Source organism: Cinclus cinclus, chromosome 4 (assembly GCF_963662255.1).
Source record: "Cinclus cinclus chromosome 4, bCinCin1.1, whole genome shotgun sequence".
Lineage (NCBI taxonomy): Eukaryota > Metazoa > Chordata > Aves > Passeriformes > Cinclidae > Cinclus > Cinclus cinclus.
In genome coordinates this window covers 57,188,700-57,209,428 of record NC_085049.1, presented here as the reverse complement: position 1 = coordinate 57,209,428, position 20,729 = coordinate 57,188,700, and the positions used below count along the sequence as shown (strand labels likewise).

General features: G+C 40.9%; 1 protein-coding gene across 3 annotated transcripts; it reads left to right on the top strand.

Annotated features, from left to right (window-relative positions):
• The first annotated feature begins 10,497 nt into the window (after positions 1–10,497).
• IFT27 (intraflagellar transport 27) lies at positions 10,498–17,858 on the top strand. 3 transcript variants are annotated; one of them, XM_062491306.1, is made up of 7 exons: positions 10,498–10,531; positions 14,119–14,195; positions 15,256–15,315; positions 15,977–16,036; positions 16,984–17,101; positions 17,414–17,523; positions 17,724–17,858. In XM_062491306.1, exons 1-7 carry the CDS (start codon positions 10,498–10,500, stop codon positions 17,820–17,822), a joined length of 558 nt encoding a protein of 185 aa, XP_062347290.1. In that variant the 3' UTR covers positions 17,823–17,858. The 3 variants fall into 3 exon arrangements, with proteins under 3 accessions (XP_062347290.1, XP_062347289.1, XP_062347288.1); XM_062491305.1 differs by having other exon boundaries at positions 14,116–14,195; XM_062491304.1 differs by having other exon boundaries at positions 14,116–14,195; positions 15,256–15,316; positions 15,939–16,036.
• Positions 17,859–20,729: the final 2,871 nt, after the last annotated feature.

The window sequence follows — 20,729 nt, the reverse complement described above, 5'->3', positions numbered from 1 at the left end:
AATCAGAAAATCCCATCAAAAAGAATTTATTCTAAAACTTGATCAGAGAAGTGAATATCTTCTTTGGAGTTACATATAGGAAACTGAGACTTATGCTAAGGAAATGATTAGCCAATAATAAGCCTATAAGAGAGCTCAATATTTACTTCCCAATTCCTGTTCAGTAACTTTGGCACCCAGCTTTTTCCCTGTGTTATTGGGGGGTGTTTTGCTTTTAAAGCAAATACTAAAGCAGGTGACATCCTTTAAGGTGACATTTCCCCCATGTCTTGACAGTACATTGATTATTACTGCAGTTAAAAATGAAGGGTATTTTCCATTTCTGTGTTCCAAACTATTCCCTGCAGCAATAATACCTTATTCATTTTAGATTTATTATCACCAAATTAGAAGAGACAAAAAGATAAGGCTGAAACCCCGTCATCATCACACTGTACAGAATACCATCCTCTGCCACAGCAATTACCCCACGCTACTCGGGAAGCCAATAAATGTTCCCTAAAGCCATTCTAGATCCTCCCTCTGTAGTAACTCGCAAGGAAGACTCTTTGCTGAAGATGCAGAGCGTTCAAGAGAAATCCTTTGGTTTTGCACACTGTATATAGGGTTCTGAAGGATGTACTGATTTTTAAGTATTCTAAATAAAGCAAATGAAAACGGATTGCGGTGGAGCGAGTTTATTTCCTGCTTTTTCTCGGCAGCTGCTGACCTCGCGTGGCAATAAAACCTCATTACAGGAGCCCACAGGGCTGCCCAAAAGGCAGCGACAACGAAGGTCCAGGGAATTCGAGAATCGACAGAAATATCACCGTATAAACAAAGCCCTGCGTAGTCTCTTTCTATTCTCTGAAGCTGCCAGGATTTGTATTTTAATGCTTCACTGGATGGCTCGAAAGCTGAGATTTTATCCAGGGCTTTAGCAAAAAAAAAAAAAAAAAAAAAAAAAAAAAAAAAAAAAAAAAAAAAAAAAAAAAAAAAGCAATAGAACAAATAGCAAATAAATAAAGGCACTAATGAGTCTAAAAAACAGTTATAGCAGATTCTGTGAAATAAATCAAGTTACAGCAACATTAGTGGTGATATTTTCACTAGCATAAAAGTCTGAATACCCCAGAATACCCCAATGATCCCCGCTTCAGTCTATCTTCATGTTGTTACCTCAATCACTCTGAACAAGCAGCACCGAGTGCCTAATCTGGCCTGAAATTTTCCAGCCATATAGTAATGAAGCAAGTTAAAAGAAACATCCTTTACTTTCAAACTGAAATAGTTACAATGGGTAGAAAGACCTCCAAAACACCATCTTTACTTTTCATGCTGACAGTACAAGATATTCTAAACCTGCTTTTGGTCAGTTTATTCAAATATGCAACTGGTATGCCCAGATCCTGTATTCTGAGATCTTATACTCAGAATTCTCCAAAACTCAATTTAAAACCCCTTTTTTTTTTCCTCCACTGCATTTTAAATAAAAAGTTCATATTTCAATATGCATCTATCACTGAAGAAAAGACAAATTCAAATACAAGTGTAATATAAGTAAATTTCTGCCCAGAGACAAAATTACTGTTTTATCAATTGCCATCAAACTACTACTTTCCTTTCACTGCTGGATCTTCAATGTTTCCCTTAGACTCTTATTTTTCGCACACAAATTTCTTGCAAATCTTCTCCAAATCTTCAATTGTTTCCTTTCAAATTTAAAAAAAAAAAATCATTATTTTCCATTTAGTTGGATGTTACTTAGACATGACACAAAATACAGCAAACAAAGGCAAAATTTGAAATTTACAATAAACTATAAAACAAAACATATAATATATAAAATATTAAATTATTCATTCTCATACTGCTCTTGCTTTAATGTCTTCGAGATTGTCACAGAAACCACTGTAAAGCCTCAAGAAAGCAGAATTTGCTACAAAATTTAATCAGGCTTTCTGCTCAGTGTGGATTACAGTATGCTTGATAAATACAAAAAATCCACATTACCCTGCAATTTATTCTTTCATGAAGAAAGATGTTTTAATTTTCAGATGCATAAGCAAAGGAGCAAAATTACATTTCTCCAATAAACATCTACCTTAAATTTCTTAATTGCCACCTTACATCTTCTTTGCCCTTAATAGTAAGTGTTCCATTATTTTCTTCCCTGTTGTAACACAGTAGAAGTTATGAAATACAAAAAATACTTCAGCCATCCTATTGAAGACAAATTTTTAAATAATCAGTACACATCTTTTACTTAGATTCATATCCAATGGTTTGCAGTGAGACACAACTGAGTGACAAATAAAAAATAGACACTATTTGTTCATAATGTTATTCTGTATTGCTAGAGAAGAAATTACTCACTCTGAGCTACAATTCAAGAGGAAGAAGAGCCAAATCCTCAAGTCATAGCTGAACCATCACTTCCTGACAAATGACATTAGCATTTGACAGAAGGAATTTGCATTAGCAGACTGTCACCAACTTTTAAGATTTCTCTAATCACCATTTACCATTACTAAATCCTTAACCAACAAATGCATAATTGTTTACGCTTTAAGGGTCCTGCCAAGCTCTTAATGGAGTTTCATGGATCAGCAATTTTCCACATGTCTTATTTTGGGAATCAATGGACTGGAGGCCATAACACCTGTTCACCTTGCAGAAGCTAAGCAAGGATTTATATTTACAGTCTATCCACCAAGTCCTGAGATCTACACTGCCTAATGTCCTGCAATTGCTTCCACTCTTCCTTCATTTTATCAATGTAAAGGTTGTTTGATTCTTTTGCCTTTTCTAACTAAACGAAATGTTTTTGAAGACTGGTAATGCAGTTCATTTTTCCCTTTCCTGCAACACACACACGGTTTTAGCAGAGCCTCTGTGCTATAGTAGCTAAAAATTAACAACATTCTGTTCGAAACAGAGTTAATATTATTATGGAATTACAAACTGCAGCATTGCACAATATTTGCAACAAGTCTTGCCTTAACAAAATAACATCAAAAATTGTGCCTAAAGGTTCACTGAAGTCACAAATTAGCCCAAAAAAATGTATTAATGAGCACAATGTACAAAATAACTTTATTTGACTCTGAAATCCTAGATTGAGTTTTAAATGGCTGGCTGATAGAGAATCCATTCTTTTATTAATAAAGCAACTTCAAATGAAAGAGAAATTATAAGGTGTGCAAAGCACACCAAAATCCAGCTGTGGTTAAATTACATGTTGACATTCTTGTTCTAACCCCACTCAGGAGCCATAGGTAACACAGAGAGAAGGGCACTGGCTTTAGTACAAGCTGGTGATTAAACACCTCCTCTAAGTCCTGGACTATGTCATTGCTAACAACAGCTTGGACCTGAGCTCCTGCTTCTTCATTCTGAGCAAGCATTTTAACAGATTCCCTTTTCCAAAGAGACATACCCTTTAGAAATCCCAACACTCTCTTGGGCTCAGACGTTTAAAATCACATTTCTCCTAAACATAGGAAAGTGAAGCCAAATGTGTCTAAACAGGGTTAACTGTCTGCATGACAGATCAATTGTCAAAACTTTTCAGGCTGTTGGATCTCCTAATGTGGGTAAGTACTTCACAAGGGAAGAAGTACATTTCTGCTTCGTGCTCTTCTGGGCAATAAAGCAGCAAAGCTTAACAAAGGTCGATGCACCTTTAAAGACAGAAGTTAATATAAATACAAATACTAGAGTCCCTTCTCCAACCACCAGCAAAATAGAAGGAACTTCATGTTGTAGCATGAGCTATAACAGTAAATGGATCAGATGATCCAAATATAAATACTGAGAGACCTATGGAACTAACAGGAAGGCCTAGGCTAATAAGCCTATGGAACCTGCAGCCAGAAAAGTTATTTCTCTCATAAAGTCATTCAGTTTCCCACCTAGGAAAATCTAAGAGAAAAGTTCTTGTCAGTGCCTGAATCAGCTTGTTCAACTCATTTTGCCACAACAGTTTTTAACTCCAGGAGATGTTTTGTGACATTTATGTACAGAAATACAGTTGGTTTCACTGGTATTACAGTAGCACAACACTGGAAATAACTTAGAGCCTTCAGGTGGTAAGAATATGGTAATTCTCTATTAATGTGCATTTAGATCAAACATTAGGAAAAAATTATTTTGTGACACAGGTTGCCCAGAGAAGCCGTGGACGTGCCATCCCTGTAAGTGTTCAAGGCCAAGTTGGATGGGGCTTGGAACAACCTGCTCTAGAGGCATTGGGGCTGGAATGGGATGACCTTTAAGGTCCCTCATTGCACAAACCACTCTATGATTCCAGATGGGTCACGAGTGGTGCAGGACCAGAGGTCAACGGTTTAACCATTGATTACTGGAGAGAAGGTCCAAGGATTGATGAAAACCCAAATGGTTCAGAGACATTTTCAGGTTTTGGAAACATTGTCGGAAGGGATTGTTAAAATTATAACATTTTTAATTGTTAACAAATTCTATTCCCTGTGTATTCACAATGCAGTGAAGTTTTAAAAATGTATCACTAGAAAGATACTAAAATATATAAGAAATAGCAAATTATCCCACAATTATTACTGTTTTATAAAGAGGAATAAAAATTATGAGGCTCTGCTAATTTTATGCTTCGTTCTGCAGATGAATGAAGATTTTCTCTCTTAAAAACATTTGCATTCCTCTCCTTTAAAGCAATTTTCAATTTTGCTGGATACAGCACAATTGCATCTACTCTTTCAGCTGCAATGGGTTGTTGAAATTGAGCTATTGCCCAGCACCTGCTCTTAGTCAGACAGCTGAAATCAGAGGTTAGGGGAAAAAATAAAGATTTTTTTGTCATTGTAATGCAAGTCTCCTTTTAGCTTTGCTGCAGTCAGTGTTCAATTATGTTCTGTAACAACCTCCATTACTAGAGCCAGTGTTTTTCTGTTCTCTCTGCATATATTAACTTCCTTGTTCACATGTGAGAGCCTTCTTAGCAAAGCAGAGTCTTAAGAGATATTTGCCCATAGACTTCATGGATCTCTATCTTTTTTTGGGCTGTTGAGAACCCTAGTGTTCAAATGCATCTTCCTTTTGAATGCTCAAAAGGTAACTGGTACAATAGAACTTAAATTATCTCGCAATGAAGGTCTGATAGGTCAAAATTAACCTGAAATTCCATCTAGTCTGTTGAATACAAAGCATCGAACAAGTGACAATGAAGGGCACCCACGTAATTTTTAATCCTATTTTTACAAGCTCTGAATCCTTCTCCTTCGGAATTTTTATCAGTCCACTGCGTAGCCCAGAAGTTTAAGGCTTCATTCCTTCAAGAAGAAGGAATCAAGGCCCTACATCCGTAGGAAGAAAGCCACAAAGATTTTGAACAGCAAGGCTCAGCCACAAATGGGAAGAAAGTAGCTGGTATGAGCAGCTACTGGGAAGGCAGGAGCATGAGTCTTGGTTCTGAAGCAGGAAGTAAATGGACAGAGAGCTCTGAGATAGAGGTCAGAGGGTGAATATCCTTGAAATTCAGGGTCTCAGGAAAAAGAAATCCAGAGTAGGAAGTACTGGGATGATTAGAGTGAGGATTTGAAAAGCCTGGAGCAGAAAATATTTTATTATCATATAAATCCATTGTAATAAATTGACCTTGAAAAGAAAGGACATTATAAAGGTGAAAAATTTAGCCTGGTCTAAAAGGGAAGAGAATAGAAAACAGAGTGTTGTAAACTTTTGAAAATTTAATTAGGAGTCTTAAATATTTCTCTTCTCCTTCCTCCATTAAGACTCCAAGTCGTGGAGTAACATGGCTGAATCTTGAAAAAATTCTAGCTGTCATGCCTTCAGAGAAAGCTTTGAACATTCAAAGCCTAAAAAATAGGATATAAACCCAAACATTAACTTCTACTTTTTAATAAATCTCATTATTTGAATATAATCTGTCTTGCAGTTTTTAACATAAGATACAGCATTAGTGAAAGCCTAGCATCTGCCTTCTAAGCAGACAGCAGCTAGAGATCCAAAAAAAGATTCCCCAGCTGCTATCATAGTCATCATCAGCACATAATGACTGGCATGCTGGAATTGTGGGTAGCTCATTTAAAGCAGTCACATATTCATGTATTCTCTGATAGATTAACCCCTTCCCTGGGATGCAGGAGCACACTCAGTGCTCCCTCCCCAGCATCCAATCCCCCTGTGCAGGAGAGCAGGATGTGATCACTCCAATAACAGCGCTCTCAGCTCGGAAGGTTCAGGCCACACACGAGGACACAGCAAGCCCTCAGTCTGTCACAGACATTCCCCCAGGGAAAGATCCAGACACCTTTCTGTGTGACATCCTGGCTCCCTGATCAACAACCTGCTATCTGCTGCGTTGGGGAGTATTATTAAAAATCAAATTACAATCTCAGAGTATCTTCCCAGCACTTTTTCAAGCTTCCGTGTGAGTGAACAAGAAAATAAAGATTTGAGCTGGGATTTTTCCAGATGCATGCAAAATAATTACTCTCCAGAAATGATCTTCATCATTGAGAAATCTTTCCCTCCTTTCATATTCATCAGAAGAGAGGACATAACAGTTACAATTAGCATACTCGAAACAAGTTTACATCTTGTAGAGGTACCTACCCTACATTTAGTAATTTACCACTTTCCATTGATGCTCCAACTGCCATCCATTTCTAACTTCCACTCTCTCAACGGAGTAGATCAGAAACAAATGGCAGAGAAACCAGATCAGTCAGAAGGCCTGTTGTAACTGCCAACAAATCCTTTGGCTGATTCAACCATTTTGTAATCATCTTACATTTCAGTGCACCGACTCTCAGCCAAAAAGCCTTCAGATTTGTGTCTCAGCCCCCACCACAAAAGAGCATAAATCTGAAGACCTGAACTATAATGGTGTTATCAACAGAGCTAGAGAAAGCATCCAAATTCTCACTTTTGTGCTAATAGCCCCACTTTGAAGAGAAATAAAAGCTGGTTTTGGGGGATGCCAAATGAAGTAACCCTCAAAATAGATGGAGTATCTATTTATTCCACTGCATGGGGGAAGTGTAAAGAATGGAAATCTACAATAACATTTACACATCCTTTCTTGCAGTTTTCACAGCTCTCCAGACATACCAGCAAACACTCATAGTCAATCCTATAAGAATCTATGCGGATTTAAAAAGCTGCATGAACTCTGAATATTCATTCACAAGATACTTCTGATGCTATTTTGTCACACTGTTTCCTTTTAGTAACATAAGTTTTTTTAAAAAATACTTGATGAAATACTTTGTATTTAAGAGATTTCTTACAGAAAGACCTACAAATTCCCTTTCCTCAACATTAATGCCCTCCTGAGATGCACAACTTACTCCAAAGAAAGCTACAGTTCTTCCTCAGTAGCTTGTATCAGGCAGCAGGTTCAAGTTACATATTGTAACCTGCTCTGTTCTGAACATATCCAGAATGTTTGCATCAATAGATGAACAACTGTGAAAACAAGTCCTAGTAATTCTAGCGAATTCTGCCTCAGAAAAAAATAATTTTCAACAGGTATGCTCTGTGAAGAAAATAATGAAGTGACCTATGCAGTGCCTGGCAGAATCTGGAGCACCAATTATACCTCAGTCTAAAAGACTGCACGACCTCAGTTTAATCCCCATTATAAAGCCTTACCTGGTGTCTGAAATTCCTTGCCACTCCTGCTGGAGTTGCAGTTCCACCATTGCTGCCTCCTGGAGCCGGATGAAATGTGAGCCACACAGAACACACGTGCAGTTTGACTGCTGGCTTGTGACCACTGCCTAAGGGAATGTGACTTCCAATTTCAGGGCCTTGTGGCTGTCAGGGAAACTTTTCCTGCTCACATGAGAGAAGGGGCACTTACCACCCAAAATAATCTTGTTTCATTGGAGGGAGAAATCAAATGTGTGAATGACAAGAGTGTATTATTCCTCCTTAGTTGCTAAAACAGGATTCAACCTAATAAACTCTTCTCCAGGGTAAGGGCATCACCCTCTGTTGTTGGGGGTTTTTTGTTTAAATCCACAGGGCTCCTCTATCCCTCTTTCTCACGTATTCAAGATGAGAGAAGCTTCAACGAGCACAGCTACCAGCATTCCAATTTATTCAGCAGCAACCCCTGTGGACTGCTAACTGCAGACTGTGATTCTGTTTGGATTACAAGGTGCAGATAAGTCATTCCATCCTTAATCTATCACTGTCAATGCTGGTAGGGGAACAACTTACACCTGTGAGAAGTCAGGCAGAGGAAAAGATAGATTGGGTAAAAAAAAATATAGTGGGGTAAAAGGACAGAAGAAATAGAGATGATACAAGTCCATTAAGAGTTCTGTGCACACATGCATGCAGAGGTAGGAAATGAGGGAATGGGATAAATGAAGAGGGTGCTGATATGAAAGCAGCAAGCAGGAAGGAGATATGCAGATTCCAAGCAGAAATTTTCAGTAGCAATGAAAATCTCACTTCCAACATAATCTATGCTTTCTGTAGAGGCGATCCCAGTATAAAATCCTGGGGATGTTTCTGACCTCAGTAAATGCTGATGGATACCACCACGCTGCAGCCACCATCAATAAACCTCAAGTACATCACAATGGAGCCTCAAAGCCTTTGCTTGGAGACCTGTCAGTAAACTGGGGCAATATTACAAATAGACAACAAATGATTATGTAAAGATTGTGAAAATGGAACAATGCAGAGACAAGTTAATTTCTTGGAGGACAGAGTGGAAGGCAGAACAGATGAAAGAGAAGGTAAGCTATTTAGGCATAAGTGATGGAGAACATCAATAGCTCACATCTGTTTTATGTGATGGAGGATTTGGGGATGGAAAACAGAGAAGGTAATAATGAAGCCTGGGATTAATTTTTCTTTTCCCTTTTAAAGGAAGAATGGTGACTCCATTGCTATATTTTACTGCAAGTCATCATCAACAATCGAAGTCTGCCCACTCAGGCTAGTGACATCCCCTTTGTGTTTTTATCACAGAAACAATGTTATTTGATGTGCATATGGAACACTCCTTTGATTTAACTATAGGTTCTCATTAATTTTATGTTATTTGCTTGCCTGGCTAGACATGTAACAGCTAAGTTAGACATGTCCCAGGAAAGGTAAAAGAGCTGCCTTCTAAGCAGTTGCATTAAAATAAAATGTTGACATTTAAAATAAAACTTGGGAAACTTTTTTTTTGACCCTTGGAATGTACAATGGTCGAAATTATAACCCAAATACAGATGCATTATTGATTCTTCTGTTTTTCCCAAGCTTACTCCCTGCTTTCCACAGTAAGCACATTCTTTGTCCCAGAATAAACAATCCAAACTTCAGCCAGGTAAAGTTTATACCCTAAAAAAGGCATTTTTTTAAATTAAGATTGCTATTAATGGCACGCTTTCTGATAGCACAGATCTTTCAAAGAGGTTGCAAGGAGTGGAAAACCCAGGAAGCTCCCTGGTCCCCTTTTTTGGCTCCCAGCCAAATCCACTCTCTTGGACTGCTTAAGAAAGACCGAAAAGCAGTTCAAAGAATAAAAACAGAGCATGGAAATAGTTTAATAGTAGCCAAGGGAGAGCTTTGTAGAAATATTTTTTAATAGTAACAATTGAAAAAACAAACAGAAATTAACCTAGTGCAGTGTGAAAGGTTACAAAAATTAACAAGGGGGGGCGGGGGGAAGGAGAACGCAGCTAAGAAATCAGCAAGCAAGAGAACTTTCAGTTCATTAACACGGCCAAACACGAGGAAAAGCGCGCACTGGAGGAAAGGAGAGCGGATCAGCCGGGAAGGAGCGCAGCTCCACTCCCACAGGGCGACAGCGGCCTCACACACCGCCTGTTCCCGCCGTGCTGACCCGGCTTCGTGGCCGACTTTGGAGCAGCCGCAGCACAGCTCGGAGCCCGGTGCAGCCCGGCTCCCGCCCCGAGCCCTGAGGGAAGCGTGACCCAAATGCCGGGGCCGGGCTCCGAGGGACGTGCAGGCCGAGATCCCGCCGCGCGCATGCGCGGCGAAGCGCACGGAGAGGAGCCAGGGCCCTTCCGCACAGAACTTCGCGTTCCGCGGGCTCACAGGCAGAAAGGGGAGGCTTCTCCCCACGCTTGCCTCCTCCCGCCTTGGGGCTGCCACAGCTGCTTGTCCGTAACTTCTATCATTTTCTGCCGTGCCCCCAGAGGGTCATTTCATCCCGTGCGTTCTACCCAATAACAAGCTGGCCCTCGATGACGTCATTAGTTGCTAGGCAGAATTTTCCCCCGCGCCTTCCGCACTGCCGCGGCGCCACGGGGAGGGGCGGGGCGTCTGCTTTGATTGACAGCACGACTAGAGGGCGGGGAGAAGCGAGAAAACCAATAATAACTCCGGATGGCCTTGATGAGCAGGGTCAGCAGCCAATGGAGATGGGCGGATGGTCGCTCGGTTGCCAGGGCCGCGCGGTTGCCAAGGCCGCGGCTCAGCGCGGTGGCGATCCCCGCTGCCGCCGTCCGGGCCCGCCGCCGCCGCCTGCCCCGGCCCGGCGCGATGGTGAAGCTCGCTGCCAAGTGCCTGCTGGCAGGTGAGTCTGGCCCGCCCGCTCCCATCCGCCCCGCTGGCCACGGGGGACTGGAGTGGGCGGTGTGAAGTGGGGCGAGGCCGGCAGCACGGCCCGGCTTCCCACAGCCCCTCATGGAAGGGCCGGCCCGCCGGAGGAGAGGTGGGGAAAGAGGCGACGGGAGAGAAGTAAGGAGCTCGTCTGCCTGGGGACGGAGACGGTGGAAGTCGTGTGTGTTGTTACCACTCGGTACCCGGCCCCGCCTGCCACGTGGAGTCGAGCTGTGCCCAGGGAGGGTGCGAGGTGTAGTGGGATCGGCTGAAATCCAAGGACAGGATCTGAAAAAGAGGAACAAAAAACCCAAACCAAAAAGGGCATTTCTGCAGTGTGGAAAGGTGGGCGCAGAGATTGGAGAAAGCGTGAAGGAAGCAGGGTGGGCAGCTGAGTCCTGCCTCATTTGTGAGCCTTGCTTTGGCTGATGTGAAAACTGCTTGTCAGAAATTAAGGTGATTCTGAGAGTATGATAGAAAGGTAAAGCCTAAACGAAGAGTAGAAGGATGAAGCTTGAGCACTTCACAGTAGCGTCTTTTTCGCCAAACGAACAATTCGGAGGCTAACCTGAGGAAAAAAATGAGCTGAAGACACCAGTTTATTTAGTCAGGATGGGTTATGGAGCTGTTGAAAGTAGGTACAGCTGGCTGTTAACACTTGGTGGGAAAAAAAATTAATTTTTCCTCTCCCTCTACATTGAAGCTCTGTGCAGCTTCAGCCAAAAGCACAAATTCTTTGTGTGCAGTCAGCTCCCGGGTTTAACTCTTAGTTCCAAATTATTTCATCCACAATAAAATATTTGCCTTTTTTAACCTCGGAAGCATCTGACCATCTACTCACACAAAGCCAGATGTGGTCTTTGGCAAATACAAAAGTATTAATCTCCCTTGTGGGTCTGCTGCTGTGAACAGCATGAATATCTTGCCCATCTTCTACACCTGAAACATAGGCATCATTTCCAATTTGGAAGTTTCCCACTCCCAATATGCTGGCTTTGCTGAAGTCTTATCAGTTTTGTTGTTTTGTGTTGCTACAGGCCAATTCCATGACCATTTTAAAATCATGTAAGTTTTATTTGGATGACCTGTTAATGTCCTTAATCCTAATTGTGTCTAGAGCAGTCTTTTCAATTCTCTTCACAGAACAAAGAACAGGAATATCCTATGCCATATGTCATTCTCTTATGTGCTACAATAATATCCATGTATTATTGAAAATAATAAATTAATGAAGCAGACCAGGAAAAATAGATACTCTGTGGCAGAAAAAAACACTCTGGTGAAAGGGATGTAAGATATAACCACAACAACCTAAAGGGAAGAAGAAAATGCAATTACATAGATAGGAGCAAACCCATCCGAAATGGAACTGGGAGCTCTTGTGGACCTAAGGAAATGTTTATGAGGAGCCAGAATTGGGAGCTACACCGAGGTCAAAGAGAACAGGGGAAAAGGGCTCTCATTAGTAAAACAGAGACCATTAAATTGACAATAGAAGACCTATCTCGAGGGTCATTTACAGACACAAAGTAAAAAAAATCTGTTGTCTGAGTTATCTGTGGAGACACTACACAAAGCTTTTCATTGTAGAGAGACAACTGGGCATAGCAGGCATTTTGGAAAGACCCTACAGATTCTGGCAGAATAACAGAAATATGGATACGCTGTGTGATGCACTACTGGCACATGAAACTAAACTGAAGAGGGCAGGGAAACTTACTTTGAGGAAGTGTACTGTTGTGATGGACTAAAGAGGATGGCAAAGAATAAAAAGAGGGAAAGAACACCTGGGGCTGTCAAGTGAAAGAAAGGCAAGACATTAATTAAGAATTTGTGCTGGCTGATGCCTGCACAGTTTGGAGCAATGTGTGCCTCTCTATCTCATTTTACAAAGACAGATCTAATTGTCTATTGAAATACAGAATAGCTTCCACTCAGAACAGAGTGCTGTCTTCCGCATAAGCTTGAACTGAACAGAGAACAAACAAGCTGACTTACCAGATTTTCCTGTCTAAATATTATGAGCCCAACTCAGCTCAAAGTAAGCAAGCATGCTAAAAATGTTTAAACAAGAACTACGTTTGGTTAATGCATCTAGGGGTAATTGTCACTATCCAAAACACCCTTCCTCCTCTGTAATAGTATATGAGCAGAGGGCTTTACCAATTTCCTTCAAAACACCATTAGGAAGCTGTAATGGAGTCAAAATTACTGCACTTTCTTGGTTTATTAATTAACAACATAATGTAAAATACTTCCTTTCTGGCTCTATTTATTAGCAACATAATGTGAAAGACTATTCCAGGGTCTGGCTGTTATGAGTGTGCCTTTAAGGGTAAAGCTTGAACCTTTGAGGTATTTAATTACTGGCTCCTGCCTGTCCTTTTAACTATCCAGGCTAGTGAGACATTATGTGGAGAAATGATAAGCTCTTTGGAAGTGTTAAGTCTCTGTTTAGAAAGGGTTATGATTTATGATCTTTTTTTATGTAGTAATATGGGCATATGTGAGTTCTGCAGAACCTGAGGGAATGGCCTGAAGTTGTGTCAGAGAAGATTTAGGTTGGATATTAGAAAAAGGTGCTTTACCCAGAGAGTGTTTGGGCACTGGAACAGGCTCCCCAGGGTAGTGGTCACAGTACCAGCCTGGCAGAGTTCAAGAAGTATTTGGGCAATATTCTTGGGCACATGGTATGACTCTTGGGGATGGTTCTGTGCAGGGCCGGTAGTTGGACCCAGTGATCCTTGTGGGTCCCGTCCAACTCATCATATTCCGTGATCCTGTGATTGCTTTGGATCTCACAGAGTTGTGTAAGAGCCAGCCAAAGGAGGCAGCTGCCAGGTTTGCCTGAAGTGTTGTGCAAGCCATATGAGAAAGCCTTGGCCCTAGAAGAGCAAAAACTAAAGCACCTTGCTTTTCCTTCCATACAGGGATGAATCAGCAGGTCCTTCTCTCCAGCCATGTGCTTTCTCTGTGACGTTTGCTTCTGTTATGCTCAGGATGCAACTAATGAGCCACCAGCAGCATTGAGTCAGCAAGAGTTGCTCTCTTAGCAGGGTCAGCAAGAAGAGTTCATTGAGAAATGTTACCAGGTTAAGCAGCTTTGTCTCAGTATATAACGAGGATTTGAGTCTAGAGCAATGGGTAACCTAAGGAGAGGAAATAGCCTCCTAATAAGCCCAGTCCTTTATCACATTGCAATTTTCTCTACATGATAACATATCTGGGAAATTTTCATTCCTAGGTAAGGGCTGTGGAGTAGGCATGAATTTTAGAATGAACGGCAGTTCTACCCTGATCACTGCCTGATCTGGCAGTCCTTTGCTGTTGTGTATAGGTCAGAAATCAGATGTCAGCCACCAGAATGCATAACAGCAATATTCATTTCCTCATGTGGGTATTAACTTTTAGATGGTTTTGTGCTGCATGTGACAGTTAAATTGCCTGTGTTCAGAGTTAGAGCATCCAGGCTCTTATGACATGTGATGGTAACAGAACTGAGGGAAAATAAGATACTCTAGTATGAAACAAAAATATTGTATGTTTTTGGTTTTGCAGGAGATCCAGCTGTGGGTAAGAGTGCTTTAGCCCAGATGTTTTGCAGTGATGGGGCTCATTTTCAGAAGAACTACACACTGGTAAGCATACAACAGGCGCAGACTGCTGTCAATTTTTTTTTCTAAGATGAATGGGAAAACTGAGAGGCCTAGAACAAAATAAATATGATTTTGAGTTGAGGCATTCGGGGTGGGATCTTAGAGGGTTTTCTTTCTTACACCCTAGATTCTGAAGAGAAAACATTTAATGTTCTGTAAGTCTGCATTATGTACATGCTGATGTTGAAACTTAAGACAGAATAATTTAGTTAATCTTGTGATTTTCCTGCTGAACCAATGTTTTCATAAGGTTTTGTGGTGTTAGAGAGCTCCCCCCTTTAGGGACTACTCTATGAAAAAGCACTGCTGAAGGAGAAAGCTTTTAATTCCAACTATTAAATGTGCATGTGGACAGTGAGCTTATCACTGTGCAAACACCAAGATGTGCTGCATAGCCCCAGGATAATTATAATCTACAGAAACTGTTCCCAGATGAAGAGGATACAGTTTGCAGTCTTTCAGTGTAAGAATCAATGGTGATGACTAATCAGAAGCAGGATAAAAATAAAAGTAAATATAAGTAAAGTAAAAAAAGGAAAATGTGAGTGCGGAGAAAAGAAACCTAAAATATGTTTATTCATTGAAATAAAGATGGAAACCAGAATTTAAGGATAGAAATAGAACAAACAAATGAGTTACAAAGCAGGATGAGATAAAAGGTGGAAGAAACACAAATAATCTCAGTCCCATATGTTAGCTCATCACATGGTTAGTGCAAAACGTTCTAAGGCATGCATTAGAGCAGCAGTGTGAGAGTGAATGTAGACCTGCAGACTTCAGCTAATACTCTGAGCCATATATAAGCAAATCTCTTTGGTTCTCCTCCTTTTTCCCCCAGCTGAGCAAATCTAGGAGTTGTTGACATATTGGTGAGATTAGGTTACCAGAGCTAGGAGGAGTATTGCTGAGTTTCCAGCAGTCTGTGTTTGATGGAATTGTAATGATTCACAAGAATTGCCTCAATCCAATGCATGGTTGGTATGCAGCTGGACAGGCTCTTAAAAACTCTCCTGATCCTCATTTTCCTGATTCTTCTTGACAGACAGCAGGAATAGAACTGTTGGTGAAGGCTGTATCAGTTCCAGAGACAAGTGATAGTGTGGTGAGTTTTTCTGTGACATAAATTGGGTCAGAAAGAGACATCCAGAGCTCAAGCCCCACACGAGTCTCATTCTGGTGGAAGATCACTATGCATGTTCATAGGGCAATTAAGTTGCATTAAGGAAATTAGGCTGATCATGTATAATTGCTGATACTCCAGGGTTAGTTTAGTGTTAAAAATACAATTTTTATATACTTGTATCAAACACATTTTAAACCAAAATTATTGCTAGCTTTGTTGAGATTCTGTTCTGTCCTTTAGAGCACTCAGGTTTAGTTTGTGATTCTTGGAACTGCAGAAGCCAAAGCTTATCTGTTATTTTTCCTTAATGCCCTATACTCCCATTAATGGAATGCATATAATTTTGTATAAATAGTAGAGGTTACTGTCTTACTCCACATATTCTGTTTCCAGTAGGGATAGAGACTAGACTTGGTGCCTTTTGGAAATAAGTCTTGCTGCTTATACTTGAAAAATAGCTATTTATTTTCTCATACTATCTGGAGTTTTCTCAGTGTGGGAAATTTGTCCCTTAGGCACATGACACTGCTGTACTGAATAAAATGTTGGAGTTACAAGTTTCAGTATTTACTTACTTCCAAAACCTTTCCCTACACTGCATTTTTCTTGGCAAGAGCCTTCTTTCTGTTTCCGCTTTCAGGAATTCTTCATTTTTGACTCTGCAGGAAAAGATCTATTTTCCGAAATGCTGGAGAAACTGGTAAGTCTTATGTAACAGTCCTCTTCTTCCAAAGAAGTGCTTTTGCTTTGAAGATCTGAGCTCCCCAGTCTGGCAGATGTAGCAAACTTTGTCTTTAGTGTAAATGGGAGCAATTACCTCAGTTGCCAATGCATCCTGTTCTACCTCTCTAAAACTTGTATAAGTACTAGAAGAGATACTTTACAGCAAAAAGAAAGCAGATAGGCAGTGTTCTTACAAAAGAAATAGGGAATTTTAACTGCGAATTTTTGTGTACTGTTGTTTAAAGTTATTTTTATTTCTTAGAAAAACATCTGTTTTGCTGCAAACTTCAACAGTGGGAGAGTTTATTTTGTGTTACAGTGATGTGTTTGATCCAACAGGATTCACTCTTGTCCTTGAGCATAATCCTGCCCTTGAGTTTTTCCTTCACATATTTGTGACCTTCCCTATATAGTTCGCTACCATGTTATCTCATTTTGAGAAGCAGAATCAGTTAATTGATGTGAGCTTTCATAAGATGGCTAAGTCAACCTAATGGTTTATTGTCTACAAGAGCAATTCCACTTTTGCACTTGCACAAGATCTGGTTTGCAAGGGACTTCTCTAGAAGCTGGCTCAGCTTCTCAAACTGGAAGAAAACCTTTCTACTTTTTTTTCTAGGATTAATTTTGTGCTGATTCAGCATGAAAAATCAGCTTGCCCCGGGATTAGATGAGTGCCAGAGCTGATACAAGTAAAGGGGCAGGACTGCACAGATATGACTAGGGAGGAAAGCAAGGCCACCTCTTCCAATATCAGTGATTTAGTTGGGTCAACTGAAATGTGAAACCTCAGCCAAGGCATAGGATTCCTGGGTGTTAGGCTTTTTATTTTCATCTTAGCAGCTGTGTTTGCCACGTTTACAGGCGGGCTGTTGACCACATCAGTTTCATTAGAGCTGACAGTGTTCCTTTCTTGCTGTGCAGTGGGAGCAGCCCAACGTCCTGTGCCTTGTGTATGATGTCACTAATGAGCAATCCTTCAACAACTGTAACAAATGGCTGGAGAAGCTGAGGGCTCAAGCAGTTGGGATGCACATCCCAGGTAAGAATGGGTGTTATTTTTGTTATCTACTCCCCTCTTGTATGACAGCAGTTGTTTCTGTTGAGCTGTGAAATAGAGCATTTATTTTAAGTCAGGGGCAGACATGGCTTCCTCCAACTCCTTTGCTTTTATCAAAAAGCAGATGTGGCTTGAATATGTTTCCTTTTTGGAATCTTTTGTAGGTAGTTATAGACTATTCTCCACACCTTCAACTTTTTCAGCTACTTCTACAAATGTTCCAGTATTTATGGCATACAAGTCAGCATTGATGAGCTGGTTTTTTTTTCTTTTGTTTCATGTCTTTTTTTGTAGGTGTCGTAGTGGGGAATAAAACAGATCTAGCTGATCGTCGAGTTGTGGAGCAGGAACAAGCACAGGAGTGGGCTGAGAAGCATGGCCTGGAATACTGTGAGATGTCAGTGGTGAGTATCTGCTCCTTTCACCATCTGTGCAAGGGGTGTTTGTAAAGTTATCTCCTCTTTCAGGCCGAGAAAGATAACTGAGGACTCTCTTCCCCTTGTTTATCATCTAACTCGGTTTTCATCCTTCTCTGGTGAAACAGAGCAGAAATAGTCAAATGCTTATTCCATCTGCAATTCACAACTCTCTTATTTCTTTACAGAAGGAAATGAAAAATTTTGAGGCCCCTTTCCACATCCTGGCAAAGTTATTCCACCAACTGTACAAAGAGAAAGTGGAAACTTTTCACTCACTAGCCTGACTGGTATGATTTATTTATCCTCAAAGCTGCTAATGCTGAGAATCCTTCTGGACTGAATACAGAGAGAAGAAAATATATGAGCTATTTGCTACTTCATGGTCAACCTCTGGTAATTCAAAATAAACTAGAAATAAGCAAGTAGAAAGACACTCTTCTGAAGCTGCTACCTCAGCATTCCTTTCATGTCCTCTAACTTGGTTCTCTGCTCATTGAAAGTCTGCTAGGTTGGAGGAGGCGGAGAGTAAAAGGGGAGGACAGAATGGAAATTGCCAGCTCTTTGCTGTGATATCTTTATGTCTGAACAGACTTCCTGCTGCCACAAACAAGGATTTAGAGGTTTGGAAAAGGAGAGAAGAAGCTGACAGGATGTTTTTTGACTTAAGCCAGCCTTGATGCATACACTGCAGGGCAGGACCAACTTGGCCCTACCCCTTGAAAAGCATTTTCAGGAGGAGGCTTATTGCCCTAAAATCAACATGTGGTGACTTGAGATGTGCGGAGGCAGAGCTGGATTTAGGTGTGTTTCCAGGAATGCCCAGAATTGGAGACCAGTTTTAACAGTGTTGCCCTTATCAGCTGTGGGATTGATATGCTGGTGACTAATGCACGTTTCTAATTTCCAGAATCTGTTTCTTTCCCTCGGCGTGGCTCCCTGTCCCTGCCTGGTGGGAGCTGTGTCGCGTCCAACCGCTGTCACTTGGTGACGCAGTGCCCTCTGCTGGTCCCAGGTCACTGGAGTTCTCCGGAGGCTGCTGCCTCCCTTGAAGTGAGCAGGAAGGGCTTCCTGCCGGCACATCCAAATTGGCTAACTGCTAAATGGAGTCAAATTGCAAGAATACCTTTTCTATTCTAAAGATGAATCTAAAACTTATAAAAATTGCCTTTTCTTCTTCATGTCGTTATCATCTTACATATTGTTGTGTCATTTTTGTCAGCTGAATTTGGCAATAACATTCTGATTAGGTTCAGTTCTCAATCTCAAAATCAGAGTCCTCTTATTAAAGTCTCTCTCCTTGTCATTGAATTTCAGATAAAAGACCACGGTTCTGATGTTGCTAGTGGAAACAGGACTAAGGAAATGAAAGACAGCCTGGCTAAGTTACTCTGACACAGCTGTGTCTGGCTAGAAGTTTTGTATTAGAAAAGGTAAAAGCCTAGAGAGAGTTGCTCTTTTGTGTAGAGTACTGATGCTGCATGTGTAAGAGTCTTTGCTAATGCAGTATGCAAAAGCATCTGTGGTAAGGTACTGCCTTGTAACTGAGCATAACACCAAGAGTTTCAAAAATTTAACCATTATCTTCCAGATTATGGTAGACTCCCTTGGGCAAGGGAAGCTGAGTTTTGTAGAGACTAAGCATTGAGTGATTTTTCAGGCAGTCTTTTCAGGAATCTGTGTTTCAGGACTTTTATATGTGTGGTTTATAATCATTTTTATGCCCAGTGCTAGGAAAAGCACATTAAATTGAACGTAAGAAATATGGCTGCAGATGTTGTAGCAGAGTTTATGAAGCACTTCAAGAATCTGGAGAAGCACTGGCCTCATTTCTCTGGCAACAGTGTGTTGATGCTGGGAACTCGCTAGGGAGCATGAATACCAGTTAAAGAGGATGAGTAGGAGCGCAATCTACAAGAAGTGAAAGCAAAAGGTTATTTTGCTAGAAGCCAACTCAAAAATGGCAGAACAACTTGGGAAAGCTCCTGCTTTCTCCAAAGAAGGAAAGGGTCCTCCATGAACTTAGGGTAACTAGAAGACTCAGTCTTTTTTGAATTAGATTAGCATTACTGGCATTTGTATTTTACATGGGCTATCTTGTTAATCCTGGGTGTTTTCTGTTGATTTACATAGGCTGTATAGACTCTTGCTTCCAGGTGCTGGTGTCTCTGACTAGTAAGAATGAAAGCTATTCTGGATGCTGTGCTGATCTAGTTAAAGAACTAAAGAAGATTTGTTTTTATTTGGTATGTCATTTCCCTCTGGTTCTATTGATGATGTGATCACAAAAACAAGACACGTATTTTTTCATATTGAAAATAACATACCAGATGTGTATGTCACCTGTGACATGGTGTATCTAGGGGGTGTGAATGCCTTTGGAATAGGTAATAAAATGAATTCTGTGCAATCTTTAACCAGGGGGTCCATCTCTCTGCACCTGAAGGACCTCCCATAACTTCAAATAAACACTCTACATGCACCAGTAAGATGAATATTGGTGAATGCTGTTTTATAAAATAAATGCAAAAGCTGGAGGAGCTCATTAAGGGAATGCTTGCAGTAGTGATTTGTGATTTATAGGGAAGCTGCTATTTGGAAGTTAGTGAAGAAAAATGCAGCCTGTGCAGGGAGAGATGTATTGCCTGAGAGAGGAAATGTATGATCTAATTAGGTAACAGAGGGATTCGCCCACTGCCCCTTTCCCTCTTCCACAGGCCACAACAACAAAAAGAAGTCATGTCGAAAGCATGTTTTCCAACTTGCTTTTTACAGGACTATTTCAAGCACTAATGCGGACACAATTGAATGTCCTTCAAAATAGTGCGTTTGACAATAACACTCTCAACCCTTCCGAAAGGTTTTTAGCAGCATAATATATTGTCCTTCCTGGCTAATGTGCTGTATAATACCAGCCTCATGCAAGTGGTGGTTGGTGCTATTTTCCAGGCTTAACTGTGACCTTGGTTGTAGAGGCTAGGAGTAAAGAGGGGGTAGAAAAATGGGAGCCAAACATGGGAAGATTGTGGGAAATAGTTTTGTCTCTGTGTGAAGGAGTTCAGAGTGGTGAGTAAGTGAGCTGGACCGGCAGGATGAGTAAGAGTCTGGAGCCATTATTAAGTTTCTCCTACCTGTTTACTAACTGTGGCAGTCACATCTGTAGAGTGAGGATGCATGCTTGCTGCTTATAGGCT

Coding starts and splice junctions, on each gene's coding strand:
- IFT27 (XM_062491304.1), top strand. CDS start 10,498: ATGGTGAAGCTCGCTGCCAAGTGCCTGCTGGCAG. Junction 16,037..16,983: donor CCGAAATGCTGGAGAAACTG/GTAAGTCTTATG, acceptor CTTGCTGTGCAG/TGGGAGCAGCCCAACGTCCT. Junction 17,102..17,413: donor AGTTGGGATGCACATCCCAG/GTAAGAATGGGT, acceptor CTTTTTTTGTAG/GTGTCGTAGTGGGGAATAAA.